Raw genomic sequence first — 15,747 nt, 5'->3', positions numbered from 1 at the left:
CAATTTTTGTCAGGGAATCTCAAAGAGCTTTGCAAAGATAGATTAGCATCATTACCCTACTTCATAGGGGAGGAAATTGACACATAGAACTGAATGGTATTGCCCAATGTCACACAGTGAGGTCAGAGACAAAGTCATGAATAGAACCCAAGTTGTCCGGATGCCTAATTCCTGCATTAATCACCAGATCACACTGTCTTAAACGCTGTAGTATTTGAAATTATATCAAATATACTTCCATAGCCAGAAATCTACTTTGTGGGTAGAATTCAACCCTGTGCAAAGGACACCCACACAAGCTCAATGCACTAGTTAAATTCAATTTAAGCCTCGTGGAATAGAAGAGCAGTGTATGTGTTGTTCAGAGGCCATTTGCATAGGGATGAAATTCACCCCCCTTCTGAAAAATGTATGTACTGATCATGCTTGCAAATGTGAGACATTACTAGTGAAAGAGCATGTACCCTACATCACATTAAAATATTTTAGTCTAGAAAACTTGTAGTTCTGTTATAGTAAACAAAGGCCTAATCAAGTTAGCAAACCAGATTCTCAGTGTTTTGCATAAACCTGGATCAAAATTAAGCACCAATTTGATAAAAATTAATTAACCAATAACTGTTCTGATTTCTTCACATTCCATCTGTTTCCAGTTTGATTCTCACCCTGATCTCACCATCCTTCCACATGCAAAATTCTACTTGGGAAAAAACACACACAGGACTGATCCCTAGAATACAACATGGGAGATTCTGAAAGGCAAAAGGGCAGTAAGATCCATCTTTCAAGGTCAATGGGAGTTAAGTACCTAACTCCCTTTTGTGCTAAAATCTTCCCCAAGCTATTTTCAAGGCGAGCGAAGTTGGCTAGGTTTGTGTTATAGACCAGTGTGGCACTAAAATCATCCAATGTGTGGCAGTGTCTCTCAACAGCTCACATTTTTAACTAAGCACAAAGTACTTGTTCTATTTCAAGTAATCTCTTAACCTTGTTTTTCTCTGCCTTTTTGGAAATCCAAGTACAGCCCACTCCTTGTATGTATATGCTATGCAGAAGCAACAGGACACAGGGCATTTGTGATTTCAGCCCATTTCTAATTTCATATCTAATTCCCACCAATGCCAATGCATCCGATGAAGTGAGCTGTAGCTCACAAAAGCTTATGCTCAAATAAATTGGTTAGTCTCTAAGGTGCCACAAGTCCTCCTTTTCTTTTTGCGGATACAGACTAACATGGCTGCTACTCTGAAATAAAAGTTATGACCATCCATAGAGAAAAGAATCACATACATATTTGCAGGGTATCTGGGCTTATCTTCACTAAGAAATCTTATTAAGCCTGATTCTGCATTGCTCTGCACCTCATGAATTATTTACACTAGTGCAAAGCCAGTGCAACAAAGAAATAATTAACAGATAGGTTTTTGGATGTTCACAAATTTCTTAACCGCATCCAAAACCGGCGATTGATATAATTCATCACGTTGTTACAACTCAGCTTTGAAACTTGCTTTCATAGCTGCTAAAGGTTTTAAATCTTGCTTAAGCAACATAAGACACTCAAATGATTGTAGTAAAATCACTAATGCCATAGAGGGCTGTGTAAAGTGATGTAAAGCATATATTCTTGGCGTGCACGTATAGAGGGCCTACGCTGTCTCTGCAGTCCACGTCTACTCGCCCACTGTTCAACAACAGCTGAAGAAGAGCCAAGTTTCCTTTCCTTGCAGCCCAGAATGCAGCATTTGCGAGCGGTGTTTCCCTCTGTTAAGACAAAAAGGATTGAAATCTGTTCCAGAACAAGTACAAATATCACATGCTCTCAGTTCAAACCAATGTGTCATTCTTTTATAACCAGGTTGGGGCAAGAGGGTTAATTTGCTTTGTTAGAAACCTTGGCCTCTATAAGCTGCCCTATCTTGTTTCCAATCTGTCCCATGTCAGTACTGACTGAAAGTCATTATACTCGGTTGACTCTTGGTGGCCTAGGTAATGTGAGTTGGTGATCTTAGTCCAGTTCCCAGTGAAAAGGAGTCCACAACACAACTAAGTGTGACAAACAGTGACAATTGGTACCCATATTGCCAGTCGCAGCAGAGAAGCCAAAGACTGGATCATCATGGAGTCTCAACTATGCATCTCAAGTGTCCCATTGTGGGACTTCCTGGTTTTCAGCCAGTTTCCTGACCACCTCCTTCCCTGCTACCTCTAAGTCCCAAGATGTGAAACATGCTGTTCACACATCTTCCATACTACTGAGTTGTCTGCTCCCCTTAATTAGCACTTTGCTGTCAACTGTGCGCAGGACACGGGGTGTGGAGAAGACCAAACTTAGCAGTATGGGAGCTGCACGAGAAATGCTACCATTCTACAAGAGAGGAGATAAGAGCTAGAAAGGTGACGGGGAAACAGCAAAGACACAGGAAAGAGAGCAAGGAGAAACTACAGTGGATAAAAAGGGATGGGAAAGGGAAAGTAAAAGGAGGGGGACAAGACAGACAAAGAAGAGAGGAAGTGATATCAGAGTCAAAGAGAAGCAATGCAGAAAACATGATGACAATATATTGAAATACGTCATATTAGCATATCCCACATTTCAGTGGTCTGTGTCTGGGGCATTCACTAAAGTACAAACTGAGCAACCCTTTCCGAGCATAGTTAAACATCAGTGGGGAGAGGGTTTGTGTTGCAGAGCTTTTATCAGTTGTCATCTTTAACATTAACATTTCACTTAAAAACAAATTAACTTAAAAAATCCCAGTTGTGTGTATTGAAGTCATGGATGCTTACAGGGCTGTAAGCTGAATTTGAGACCTTACAAAATTGATACTTAGAATCAGAATGAGTCTTTCTTCACACTAGATGATTTTAAAATTTGAAAAAGCTAATTTTCATATACAAACCCCTCCCACCAATGCTTCAAGATCATATTCAGGCAGCATGTACTTGGTCTGAGTCTCACAAGGACACCTGGCTCAGACAAAATCCCCCAATTTGTCTTGAAGATAATCTATGTTTCAAACACTCTCTTCTCTAATCAGCTAGTGGGGCCTGACAGATGTGCACCTCAGATACAGATTCTCTTGCTGTGATATGTCTTTGAGATGATGCCCCTTAAAGATGATGCCCTCAGAGGGCTATAATAGCATTTATTAGACATGTACAGCAACATCCTGGGCAGACAGAATAGCAAAATAGGGATGCTACACAATATAAATAGTACAGTTGAACAGCTAAAGTACAGACAGACATCACTTAACAGTAATGATCTCCCTGGGTCTCAATCCTAGGAACACAGCCAGTATCTCAATGACACCCCACGTCAAGGGCCGAATTATCACTGCCTTGCATGGGGACAGTAGGGGAGAGAGGGTACAGACAACCCATTAATTCCTGGCCCATGCAGAAGGCAGCAAAGACATTTGAGCAAAGCGATGGCACACTAGTGCTGCTGAGAGTGCTCAGTGCCACATAGGAAGATATTTAAACAGAAGAACACATCAGAGCTCCGATGCAGTTTTCTTTCCCTCACAAAATCCTGCAGACATAAGTTCGCTAGTATGTGTGTCCTGGATCTGTCACACTCAGTGTACTTAATTAGTTTAGCACTAGCTTGTGAAGGAGTGGAAAGTCACCCTGGCAATCACCTTATGATTGGGTGCAGCACTGCAGGTGAATCCTGCCTTGATTTCCCTCTACCCAGAGTATAAACAAGTCCAAACCTGGTTTGGGTATTAGAGAGCACTTCCCCAGAGGCTCTGCTTTGTTTAACAGAAAGCTTCACACAGGCGCACACATCACACCTTCCTAGCTCAGCTTCCAAGCTGAGGCACTCGCTGTCAGCTGTCCTGAGTTCAGCATTCAGCTCCATCCAGGTACTGCCTCTAATTGCTCTCGCCTCTGGTCTCTTGATGCTGCCTGGGTGGAGTTTTCCTCTGACATAATGGTTCATGGAGGTTCTTCCAAGGACCGCTCCAAATACTAATGGGGTTGGCTGGGCTGTGTGCCTGCTGTCCCTCTCCCACTAGGGTTCTCCCCTCTCCAAAAGCATTCCTTCCAGGCTCCCACTTTAGGCTCTTTGCTCTAGGAGTTTGCCTTCTGCTTATCCAGGCTTCTTTCCCTAGGAACTCAGCTTCTGTTCGGCTCAGGTTCCCTTGCTCAGGAGCATAGATTCTGTCTAGCTCAATCTCCCTGCCCTGCAAGCATGGCTTCCACCTAATTCAGGCTCTCTACCCTAGGACACAGTTTTTGCTTGGTTCAGGCTCCTTGGAAACTCCCCTCCTCAGGAATCTCCCTCTAACTGAGGTCCTTAGCCTTTTAGCATGCTCAAGTACTTCTTTGTCTAATTAATTGCCTCTAAATTTCTCAGTGAGATAAGGTGGGTGAGGTAATTTCTTTTATTGGACCAACTTCCTTGGTGAGACAGACAACCTCTTAAGCCACACAGGGCCCTTCTTCAGCTTGTCTCTCTCATCAACAGAAGTTGATCCAATAAAAGATATTACCTCACCCACCTGGGATCAACACAGCTACAACTACGCTGCATCCATATTACTCTGTGAGTTAACTATTCCCAGGAGAACCTGAGTTGCCTCATTTCCCCCTTGTGGAATCTGTCAGAGGTAGGCTGAGCCTTTGACCCCTTCAGAGGGTCAGCTATGGATGTGGGCAAGATGGCTGTTGAGTCTGGAGGCTCTGCAGCTCTAGGGTTGAGACCCAGGGGCTTTGCAGGGTTCTCTTCTGGAAGGCTCTCATTCAAGGGATGGGAAGGAAAAGGAGGATGAAGAAGGGAAGAGGACAGAAGAAGGTTTTGGGAGGGGTTGTAGTAGTGCAAGGGCACAAAGAGAAGGGTATGGAGAGCAGTTTGGGACAGTCCAGTAGGACTGAGCCAGGAGAGAAGGGGCCTGCCTCTTGAGTCTGTGGGTGGGGAGAAGGGTTTCTCTGGGGAGCCCACCCTACCAGGAGGAGTTCTTACAACTAGTAAACCAGAAGACTTCTGAGAGCAGTGAGCAGGTTAGAGGACAGAGGAGGATGTTGGGATTCAGAAGGGCCAATAGTTTGGAGAGGTTGGGGGAAAAGACCCTGGAGAAGGCAAAGAGCTGTACAGCAGTAACAGCCACAGGATCTGGGCGGGCTTCACTGAGCATCGTGGCTGTAGCAAATTCCATAGTGGAGCAGGAAGACCAATGGAACCAGGCGGAGCAGGGAATGTGGAGGGAGGATAGGGACACAAGCTGGGCACACCCTTTCATACCTGGTGGTGGAGGGTGAGTCACGAGAACTGGCAGTAACAGCTGATGTGGATGATGTCTGCAGTGCCCGAGGAACAACAGAGGCCTGGGGTGCAGTGAGCAGCATCCCAGGTGCCTGATGAGTCACTAGTGCCTAGAGGAAAGCCTAGTATGGAGCTGGTGGTGAAGGCAGTCACTGCTCATACGGTGCTTGGATTGAGAGCTGCACTGAGGAGAGATGAGGATGTGGACATAGAGCAGAGGAAAGTGAGCGGGTTGGAACGAACCAGAGTGGATTTTGAAGAGGAGGACAAGGAAGGAGTGGGATTGGAGAAGGCGGATCAACTGGACAAACAGGATAATCTGCCTGATTAGGGAACAAAAGTCTCCCAAGCAAAAGAGGAGGATTACTAAAAAATCGAGGACTCAGGAAGACAGGGCTAACTCAGGCAATTCTACTGCTCGGGCTCTCTGGGACGGTAGGACAGCTGCAAAGGCCGGTGTGGTATGAATGCAGCAGCAGAGCAAGGAACTGCATGGGTCTTCTCAGGAGCTTAGGCCCCTAGCATGGAAAAGGACAATGACAGCTAAGGGTTGCAATCAGATGCTGCGTTTGCCACTACTAAGTGAGGTGCTGTGTGGTTGGTGTTATCTTTTGCAGAGACCTTGAAGCGACTGAGAGGAAGGGATGGTGGCCAACAGTTAGGGCAGGAGGCCGAGTGTGAGAGTGTGGGGTGGGGGAAGGGAAGTATGGGTACAGGGACAACTAATTGGAGCTAGGCATGGATGCATATGGTCCATTTTCTATACATTTCCCTAACAACACCAATGCCAGAAAGAGATCTCTTAATATAGGAACTTATACTGAAAGGCATTGGGTTTGTGCCTTTGGATCTCCTAATGGCTATTCAGCTGCCAAGGTCGAGGGACGCTGACCTCTGCTTTCGTTACAACTCTCTGATGGAGAGTGTTTAGAAGCACTATGGGACGGTATGAGGTAAAGGGCACTGGCAGTGTGTGGTGGCTGTTTCTTTAACCGCTGCAGACATAAAGAAAGTAACAGTTCTTTTTTAGAAACAATACAGTTTCTTCTAAATTTGATTGAGGATTGGTTAATGCAGGAAACAACAATACTAGCAAGGGGAGTCCAAAGTCAGGGTAAGAGTGATAATCTAAAGAATGGGGAGAAGAATATCAGGAGCCTTCATGTCAGGGTTAAGAATAAATTAAAGGGAAAATAGCTGCTGTAAGAGTGAAGACCAATTGGCACCAGATTTTTGCCTACAGAAAGGAGAGGAAGGCAGCTTGGGACATGTTGGGACTGAGGAACATAGAAAGGAGGTATACCAGATAGATCCAGAGGAGATGCTGGATGTGATCCAGGTTTATTATGCCATGTTATTTGGGGGAGAAGAGCAACAACAGCAGACATCAGTACAGAGGGATGGGAGAGCGCTGGTGAAGGAGAGGAAGTCATGGAGGCACATCCAAGTTTAACATGGATTGAGTTTGGATTGGGCCTCTCTCCTCCGAAGGTGGGGGAGGAGCCCAGTGCATAGGCCCAGAGGCTGTCAGGAGTAAGTTCAGGACAAAATTGTGAAGGAGTAAGAGGATGCTGAAATGTGTTTTAGCTCATGATATGGTGGGAATTGGAAAGATTATTGTACAGGGTGGACCAAGAATATGGCTGTTGGACCAAGAGTTGGACCAAAAGTATGGTTGATTAATTAGTATGTCAGGGGTATGCAGTATCAGTATTACGTAATGACTGTGAGGATTTTGCTATTGATGTAGAATGATTGTTTTCCTTTTTCTCTGTTTTTTGTTTTCCATGGAGGAACGCATTTCTGTGTATCAAGGAGCTGTGTTTGTGTCCACATTTTGGAAGGACACCAGAAGCAGAATTTTCAGCATATGTAACGGACTCTCTATGGAGGAATGCAGCACCTATTATGGAATTAAGCAATAACAACTGGTCATGGCTGACTTCTGCTTAGATTGGACTGTAGACTCCAAATGTATTTGGTGAACGGGGCAAGTCTTCAGTGTTGAGGTTCTCCTCTCAAGAGAATACCTGACGCTGGAAGGAAGAGAAGGGTTGTGCTGTCTTGCACTAGTATGGTCTCTTTTTTTTTTACTTTTTTTTAATGTTTCTATTATGTTGTCTTAACATTGTTGTTTTGATGGCTGGAGTGTTTAAGAAAAGATCTCAGAGGGCCAGCTACCTTCTGACATAGCTATTTTTATAGCTGTTAGCAATTAGGATCATTGGTAACTGCATGAGAAGTTTCAACCGTTTCATAAATCACAAGACACTTCATAAAGTGGTTTGAACTATTACATACCAAAAGATGGATGGCAGAAGGCAGGGAAGGAGCATAGAGATTTGCACAATAGGTTAGATTTTCTGATCTGTTACAATCGACTAACTCCAGATTGACACCAGCTGGAATCAGAGTCTGGCCCAAAACTACTAACCGTCTCAGCCTGCCCTGCTAGCCATTGGTGAAGAGTGATGGTGTATCTATTCTTACCGCACTCGCCGTTGGACAATTTTACATAAATCCAGCCAGGTGACCTACACAATCAGTTGACCCATCTTGCCCGTTTCTCTCCTACCTACTAAACAGAGGAAGATGTCTAGTTCAGTGGTTCCCAAACTTTTCGGCATCACGCCCCCTTTTTAATTTTCAAGAAACCCTCATGGCCCCCACCCCTCCTTTACCATCGTCCAATGCCCCCAATCCTTGTCCCCTGACCACCCCCTCCCGGGAGCCCCCAGGACTCCACCCCCTATCCAACCCCCACTGCTCCCTGTCTCCTGATTGCCCCCCCCCCCAGGACCTCCTGCCCCTTATCCAACCCTCCTCCCCCTGCTCCCTGCCCTCTTACCAAGCAAGTTGTGCTGCCCACGCCGGAAGCTCAAGGGCCAGGCAGCCTCGTGCCCCCCTTGAAATTTCTTCACGCCCTCCCCAGGGGGGCGCATCCCGCAGTTTGGGAACCAATGGTCTAGTTAGTTTTTTTTAGAACATTGCTGTTGCTATGATGTTTTTGGAAAACTTATTGCAAAAGGTGGGATCTGACATTTTGTCCTGAAGGTGATGAGGTTTGTAGTTATTCTCAGCTCCTCTGGAAGGGAGTTCAGTGTTGATGGACAATGCTCCTTGGATTAGTTTTATCATTTCACTCTGACCCTAAATGTTTTGAAAGTCTTTTGGGGCTTGCAATGTTTGCTGCTTGTAGGAAAGACTCTTTCACCTGCCACAGTTTTCTCACCACTCATAATGGCTGTCTGACTCCATACTGCTGAGTCTGACTTCTACAGAAGGGCCTTTATGGATTAGCTAGGATCTGGAATCAGGATTCAGGGACTAAGCAGAAGGAGTCAGAGAGCCTAACTCTCTGTTCACTTACACTGATGTAAGTCAGGAATAACTCCAATAAAATCAAAGGAGTTGTGCCAGCATAAAACCAGTGTGAGAGAAGAATCAAACCCAGAGCCTTTAAGCTTGTGGTTCATGAAATTCCTCTTTCCTTCTGCCTGTGAACTGTTTCCCCTGCCCTGCTAGGGAATAAATCCTGCACTAACCCTCCAGCAAAAGCTTCCCCATACCTTCTGGATCAGATCCAAGCCATGGCAGCATTGTCATGTGTACCAAGCACATGAATCTGGCTTTTCAAAGCACTGCTTCCCAGCCTCAGGTTGGAGCTGCCATGTTAGCAATGCACTTTTCTCTCCTCATGCTGTATATAGCCAGACATTCCTTGCAAAAGCTAAGTATGCAGTACACCCAGAGCAGTGGTCCCCAAACTGTGGGGTGCGGCCCTCTAAGGGGGTGTGGAGGAATGTTTGGTGGGCAAGGCGGGGCCCAGACCAGCCCCTAGAGGAGGCGGGGAGGGAGTGCCACCCAGCCCTGCTCTGCCCCCAGCTCTGCTCCGGCCCCAGCTCCTGGCCCCGCTCCCAGACATGCCCCCAGTCACGGCTCGGCCATGGCTCTTCTCCCAAGCCCGGCTGTGGTACCGCTCCCAGCCACAGACCTGCCCCCATTTGTGGCCCCAGTCTCTGCCTCCGGCTCCCAGCCCGGCTGCAATTCCAGCCTCAGCCCCAACCGTGGCCTTGTTCCGCGCCCCAGCTGCCAACCTGATTGGGGGGGAGGGGGAAAGGGGTGCAGACAGGAGTAAGGGGGTGGCACGAGGTAAAAAGTTTGGGGACCACTGACCTAGAGCATCAAGCATGTAACAGTCAGATGAGAAAAAACATTTGCTATTTTATGTTCTAAGCTGAATGGAATGTACAGAGATGATTCAAGCAACCTGGCCAGTGAACAGGACATTAATCCTACAAAAATGCCCTGTACCTACCAACTGGAATTACACCACCAAGTTAAAAACAAAGATCTACATCTATGTTTTTTATTTTCATTTTCAGATTGTAGGGCAATAGTAATTTTAGAGCAGGGCTCTATTTTGGCATTATTGACCAGCTGGATTTAATGATCCTTGAGCAATGAACTCCTCCCCACTGATCTTTAATCTCCAGGAAATGCCACAAGCCTCGATCATTATTGCTCAGTTCCTGACTCAGTCCTATCTTTATTATTTATTTGTATGACCACAGCACCTAGGAGCCCCAGTCAAGGACTTGGAGTCCTTTGTGCTAGGTGCAGTACAAAAAATATCTGACTTGAACAATTGGTTTTATTCTTTTTAGTACTACCAACTTACAAGGAATAGATAAAACTGTCAGATAAAACTGTGACATATTTATAAAGTTAGTTAAACCCTAGAAAAAAAGAATCTTTAAAGTATATAACTAATCCCTAACATTGACAATTGTGGCACAGAATATAATAATGGAAAAGTTATCAGCTGGTAGCTTTGGTGCAAATGTGATTTATTTATTTCAATATGCCATTTGTTCTAGCACCAGGATATGATTTGATCTCCTTTACTTCATCAAGATGTTTTAAAGCATTATTCTAAACTACGGCTGTGCTGATATTTTGGATTGCATATACTTTCAGTAAACTTTAAAGGCGATATGGGGTACTGTATACATTTTAAACTGGCACCCATCATAAGCACCTCTTCAAAAATGCTGAAGAGAAAACACGTGGATATTTTCTAGATCAGACATTCCATCTCTGGATGGCAGTGAAGGAAAAAAGTAAAATAAATGTAATTTTATATATCAGCTTAGTGGTAGCTAGAAGAAAAATAATAATACTTTCTACATTCTATAACTCCCAGGTTCAATTCCTTGCTCTATCTCTGACATGCTGTTTGTCCTGAGAGGAGACAGATGGGGTGACACCTGAAAAGAGAGGGTGTGTTTCTTAGTTATGGAAACAACAGTGTTCTTGAAGATGGAGAGAAAGAGCCAGAGGACAGAGAGCGGTTGACGATGAGAGAGAAGGACAAGATAAGAAAGGGATCTAATCAGACTGGGCCTGGTTCAGTGTTCAAAGTAGTCAATGGACAATCTCCCTTTTCCTTCGATTGCCTCTGAATCAGGCCCACTAGAAGCTAGGGGGTTTGGCTGAGGGATTCAAGAAGTAGAGCTGGAGACTTGGAACAAAGAGGATACAATGAAAGGTGGGTGTGTGAAGAAGGGAGTTGAGGACTTTGTCGGATACTGTCAATATGGCCCCTAAATACATGTATAATATCCAAGAAGAGAGGAGGGAGGTAGGTGGAGATGCAGAAGAATACTTAAGCACCCAAATGTGCAGAGGAGCTGCTAGGAGAAATGACAGTCATATGAAATATTATATGGACAAGAAAATCAAAATCACATGTAATTCATAGGTGGAGACGGAAGAGGAGGAGGAGGGAGACAGATAACAGCCAAGGGAGAGAGGATGCACTGCAGCCTTCTGGGCAGGGAAGTGGGAGAAGGAGAGAACACCATAAAACAGGGCAGCCACAGACATAGCCAGGGAAGGGTGAGGGTGGGGAGATGGAATTTGCAAGAGTTATATTAGTCAGGCAGAGAGCTAGATAAGAGTAAAAATCCCTGAGGGGGCAGGAAAAGGGAAGTAGGGCATGAGAGAGGCAGCTGTCAGAAACAAGGTTAGAGGAGCAAAGCTTGAGGGGTAGGGCAGGAGGTAGGACTGGCTAAGATAGGAGAATGTAGGTGTATATAGGGCTGTAATTATGTCGAACAGCTGTTACCAGCATCCAGGAGAATGAGAGATAGAGGGAAATGAGCTGAATATCTGTGATGCCGGAAAGGAGGAGATAAGTTAGCAGAAGGATAAGAAGAATAATGGAAACAGAGTAGAGGGAGGTAAGATGAAGGGTTTTGAGGACAACAGAAGGTGGAAGGGACATGACCCTGGAGTATTCAAGGGTGAGAATAAGGGTGAAGAGCATTGTAAGAAAGGGTATGCTCTTCAGGGTAGGAACTGTTTGGAACCCCGCACATGTCAAGCACTATCACAATTAAAAATAATACAGCGGAGCTACAGAAAGGCAATACAGAAGAAAGGGCAGGTGCTGTAGGAGGCAATGGAGCAAAGAAAGGAATTTACAGGAAAAAGGGGAACTGATGACAATCAATCAAAGCAATGCAAAGGCTTGGTACTGAGAGGGCAATCAATAGGGGAAGAGTAGGTAAATGATACGAAAATTGCACAATTAGCCAGGAGCTATATCTCCAGAGTAAATGTTCTCCAGTGTTATCTATAAATTGCTTCTTGCTTTCCTCCTTTCTTATCGGTCTTCTTAATCTTCTTTTTGGATCTATGGTTTTCTTTTATGAGATCAGGTACAAGGGACAGATCTTGCGATCCTTCCTCATGGATGTTTCCACTGGGATGACTCTGAACAAGGCCTACTCAGGTTTTTAAATATAAACATTCCACTGGGATATGGAAACTCAATTAAAACATCATTGTTTAACAGTGTTCACAAAAGCAAAACTGACTAGAAACAGAAAATGAGACTAACCAGTCTAATTTCACTAACTGAGTGGAATGCAGATTGTAAACAAATGGCAAACAAATGGGAAAAAGTAAATTCAGTTTTTAAAATGATCTGTTTTAAAATTCAATGCATCTAATGAAGTGAGCTGTAGCTCATGAAAGCTTATGCTCAAATAAATTGGTTAGTCTGTAAGGTGCCACAAGTACTCCTTTTCTTTTTGCAAATGACAGGTAAGGGTTTTAAGATTACAAATAATAAACACACAATATACATATGTGTATATTCTGACTGTCCTAAAGCAAATGTACAGACTAACTTAACTTAATATTTATATATAAACTATAGAGCTAATACATTTAATTTTTAGATAAAATATTAGTTCCATTAACACCTAAAATAATAAGATTTATGTATCCCATAAACCTACAGAGTTACTTCTTGTTTCCCTTGAGGTCAAACAATCCTGCTTTTTCTTTAAACAAATAATATGGAGAGTTTCACAAAGACAGGCTTTTGTGACAAAGTATAAAACAAGTAAAGAGATATAATGTAAAACAGACCTAATAGCTTATAGATTTGTAGGTGAAAAAATCTAAAGTTAGTTCCTGCATTATGCCTCCTTTCTTGTGCTCTGTATTAAGTATAGCTGTTCACCACCACACCCCAGTACTATCCCAACAATCTGCACCCTGTATGTTCAAGAGTTATCCCATACTAAACTTAACCTCACAGTGACTCACCAAAGTTCACATTTAGACTTTAACCACCCCGCTCCTCCCTGCTTCGTATACAGGAAGATCAACATATTATGAAATACAACAATTGCAGCTGTGCCTATTACCCACCAGGACCATCGGCTGCAGAGGGAAGGTCGTGGGAAGGAAATATATCCATGGCAGAGGGAAACAAGAGCCGAGACCGTATACAGAGAAGCAGAGGCAGACTCAGACTACAGCCGATCAGCCAGGCCTGCTAAAGCCACAGCATCTGCAGAGCTAACGGGACATGGCAGCGGCAGCAGGAGGAGGGCGGGATGGGATCTCCCCAGCGCGGCAGTGCAGTGAGCAAAGCGTACCTTGAAAGACATTTTGCACATCACCGCAGCAGCTCATTCCGAGCTAGCCCGGGGGACGAGCAGAGCCGGCTGTCCGATCTCGCACTTTCAAGCCCTTCGCCCACTTGGCAGGGTGGCGATCATAGACTCGCTTTGCAGAGTGACTGGAGCACAGCGTCTGCAGGGGCTGCAGGCTGCATCGCGCCCCAGGGCTCGCAGCTGCTCGCGGAGAGCTGCTACACGCTGCACCGTCCACTCGCTCGGGAATCCAAACACACACATACGCCGTCTACCCGCGTCACAGCATAGAACAGTGCAGGCTTGTGGACCCAAGGCGCATCATGCAAGCCTGTGTGCCCAGCGATGGACGCTTTGCGAAGTACACACAGATGCCTCCGCCTTGACTCCCACACTTCATACTTCCCAGTGAACACACAAATGTACCGATGCATCACACGCATGCAGATAATACAGTTTTCAAATGTGTGCACACGCCTGCAGCCTATAAAGTTGGATGTTTCATGATATACACTTCCCAAATATAAATGTATGCGTGATCAGACAATATTGCTATATACTCACCAAATGCAGACAGACATATGCATTGTACAAACCCAAACCCATGAAAATGCAAGCATATTGCACCAAACTACACCCTCCTTCCAAAGGTGGAGTTTTGATATCAAGTAGATGAGCAATATGATCCAAGATAAAACAAGACACAACTATTTTTATAATACTATCATTTTTGTTTTGTTCTAACTCTTAGGCCTAGTCCACACACAGTTTTTACACCAATTTAACTTTTTCAGTTAGGGTTGCAATTTTTTTTAAACCAAAATAGTTAAATCAGCACAACTCCCTAATATGAATGCACTCACTGTGGTACAAAGGTGCCTTACTTCACTATAGGTTGCTCCCCTATATTTACAGGAATAAGCTACATAAGCACCTTTATACAGGTATGATCACATCCATACTAAGGGGGTGTACCATGTGACTTTATAGTGGTTTCACACAGATATAGTTAAAGTGGTACAAAATCTGAGTGCAGACAAGCCTTTATAGATGCACTGATGTCACCCCCACAAAACTTCACTTCTTGACTTCTTTTCCCATCTACACGCCCACAATTCTTTGCTACTCCTTCCAGTCCATGGCATGCATTTGTGGGTCTTGGAGTTCCAGTCCTTTTCTCGTCAAACTTCTTTTGACAGAGTCTTTCCATTGTATGCTCAGTCTTGCACATCCTTTCTTGCCACCCTCTTCCTCCCATGCTTTCTTTACTGGTGGTTCTTCCATTTGTAGCCCCTCTCCTGTTCATTGGCCCAATATGAAGGTGTTCAACATAGGGAAAGTCTGCCTTGTGACTTTTTACACAACTTTGGGAAGCTGGACCTGAAGTGTCTCTGTGTGGTCTACGTTGTGTGTGTTCACTTCAGATCAGACCCACTCGGACAAACCACCAGGAACAAGGTTTTATTCTGTTTAAAAAACAACAACATAGAAGAGGATTACACTTCAGCCTCTTTTCTACTGCTTGTCTCCTGCTCCCAGCTTCAGTCAGTGCAGAGACTTCCTGCTTGGAGGGGCAGGGGTGACTTCCTGGCAGGAACCAGGAAGCTCTCCCAACATGCCACAGTTTGTAGTCCACAACTTGTAGTTCTCAAGGCAGCTGTTGAAGCAGACTGGACCTTGGGCTACACATACTTATCACATGTCCAGCACATCTCAAATGTGCCCTACTCAGCCTAACACTGAGAGTCCCAAATTCATCTTCCCCCTAATTTCTTCCATGCATACCACCTCACCTCCACTTGCCAGCTGTTCTCATACTACCAGTTTCTTCTTTTCTTCCATCTCTGTAAGACCCACAAACACAATACACTTTTTCTTTCAGTTTGTTGCTTAATTGCCGGTCCCACAGTACCCCTGCCACTTTTTCACTGCCGCCCATGCACGTTGCATTCTTTGCAATTTTCCAGACCCCTCTCTGATGACACTAATTGTATGCCCCAAGTACACACATTCTTTCTTATGCTTCAGCTTCTCTCCTGAAACTTCAATCAATAGCTCTTCTTCCACCTTCCGTACTTGCATAACTTCAGTTTTCTTTGTGTTTACCTTCAAACCATGGTCTTCAAACACAGATGCCCGCTCTAATACCATATTTACCAATTTGTTGCGGTTCAAATACAAGACAGAACAAGGCTTTAAGCAAGCAAGCAGGCTGGTCTGCCGACGGGCTGGTCTCCTGTCAGCTTTCCACCCTCTCTTTTATTCTTTCTCTCCCCCCACGCATTACATACTCCAACAGATAAAAGGAATACACTGGCTTTGTTTAATATTCTTATTTACCAATATCTATCTACCGCATTCCTTGCTCTCGGGCCTTGAGCCCAGTCCTGGGAGGCTTCCCACGGTTCATGTCATCTGGGGGAGATTCCAAGGTTCATGCCCTTGAGAGGAGCCGTGTGTGCACTGCTCCTACACAATACTCCAGGTGTGCCCTGAATGTTGCCAAGTGCATGAACC

General features: G+C 44.7%; 1 protein-coding gene across 1 annotated transcript in view; it reads right to left on the bottom strand.

Annotated features, from left to right (window-relative positions):
- Positions 1 to 13,802, bottom strand: part of ANKRD29 (ankyrin repeat domain 29) — a 42,565-nt gene extending 28,763 nt beyond the window's left edge. Inside the window, exons 1-2 of the mRNA XM_084620301.1 lie at positions 13,234 to 13,802; positions 1,654 to 1,764 (exon numbers count right to left, since the gene is read on the bottom strand). Of these exons, the coding sequence (XP_084476427.1) occupies positions 1,654 to 1,764; positions 13,234 to 13,254 (132 nt within the window). The 5' untranslated portion in view covers positions 13,255 to 13,802. The remainder of the gene's footprint in view (positions 1 to 1,653; positions 1,765 to 13,233) is intronic.
- Positions 13,803 to 15,747: the final 1,945 nt, after the last annotated feature.

Source organism: Lepidochelys olivacea (assembly GCF_965140295.1).
Source record: "Lepidochelys olivacea isolate rLepOli2 genome assembly, chromosome: 2".
Lineage (NCBI taxonomy): Eukaryota > Metazoa > Chordata > Testudines > Cheloniidae > Lepidochelys > Lepidochelys olivacea.
Note: the sequence above shows the minus strand (reverse complement) of the source record. Positions and strands in the feature narration are given on the sequence as shown.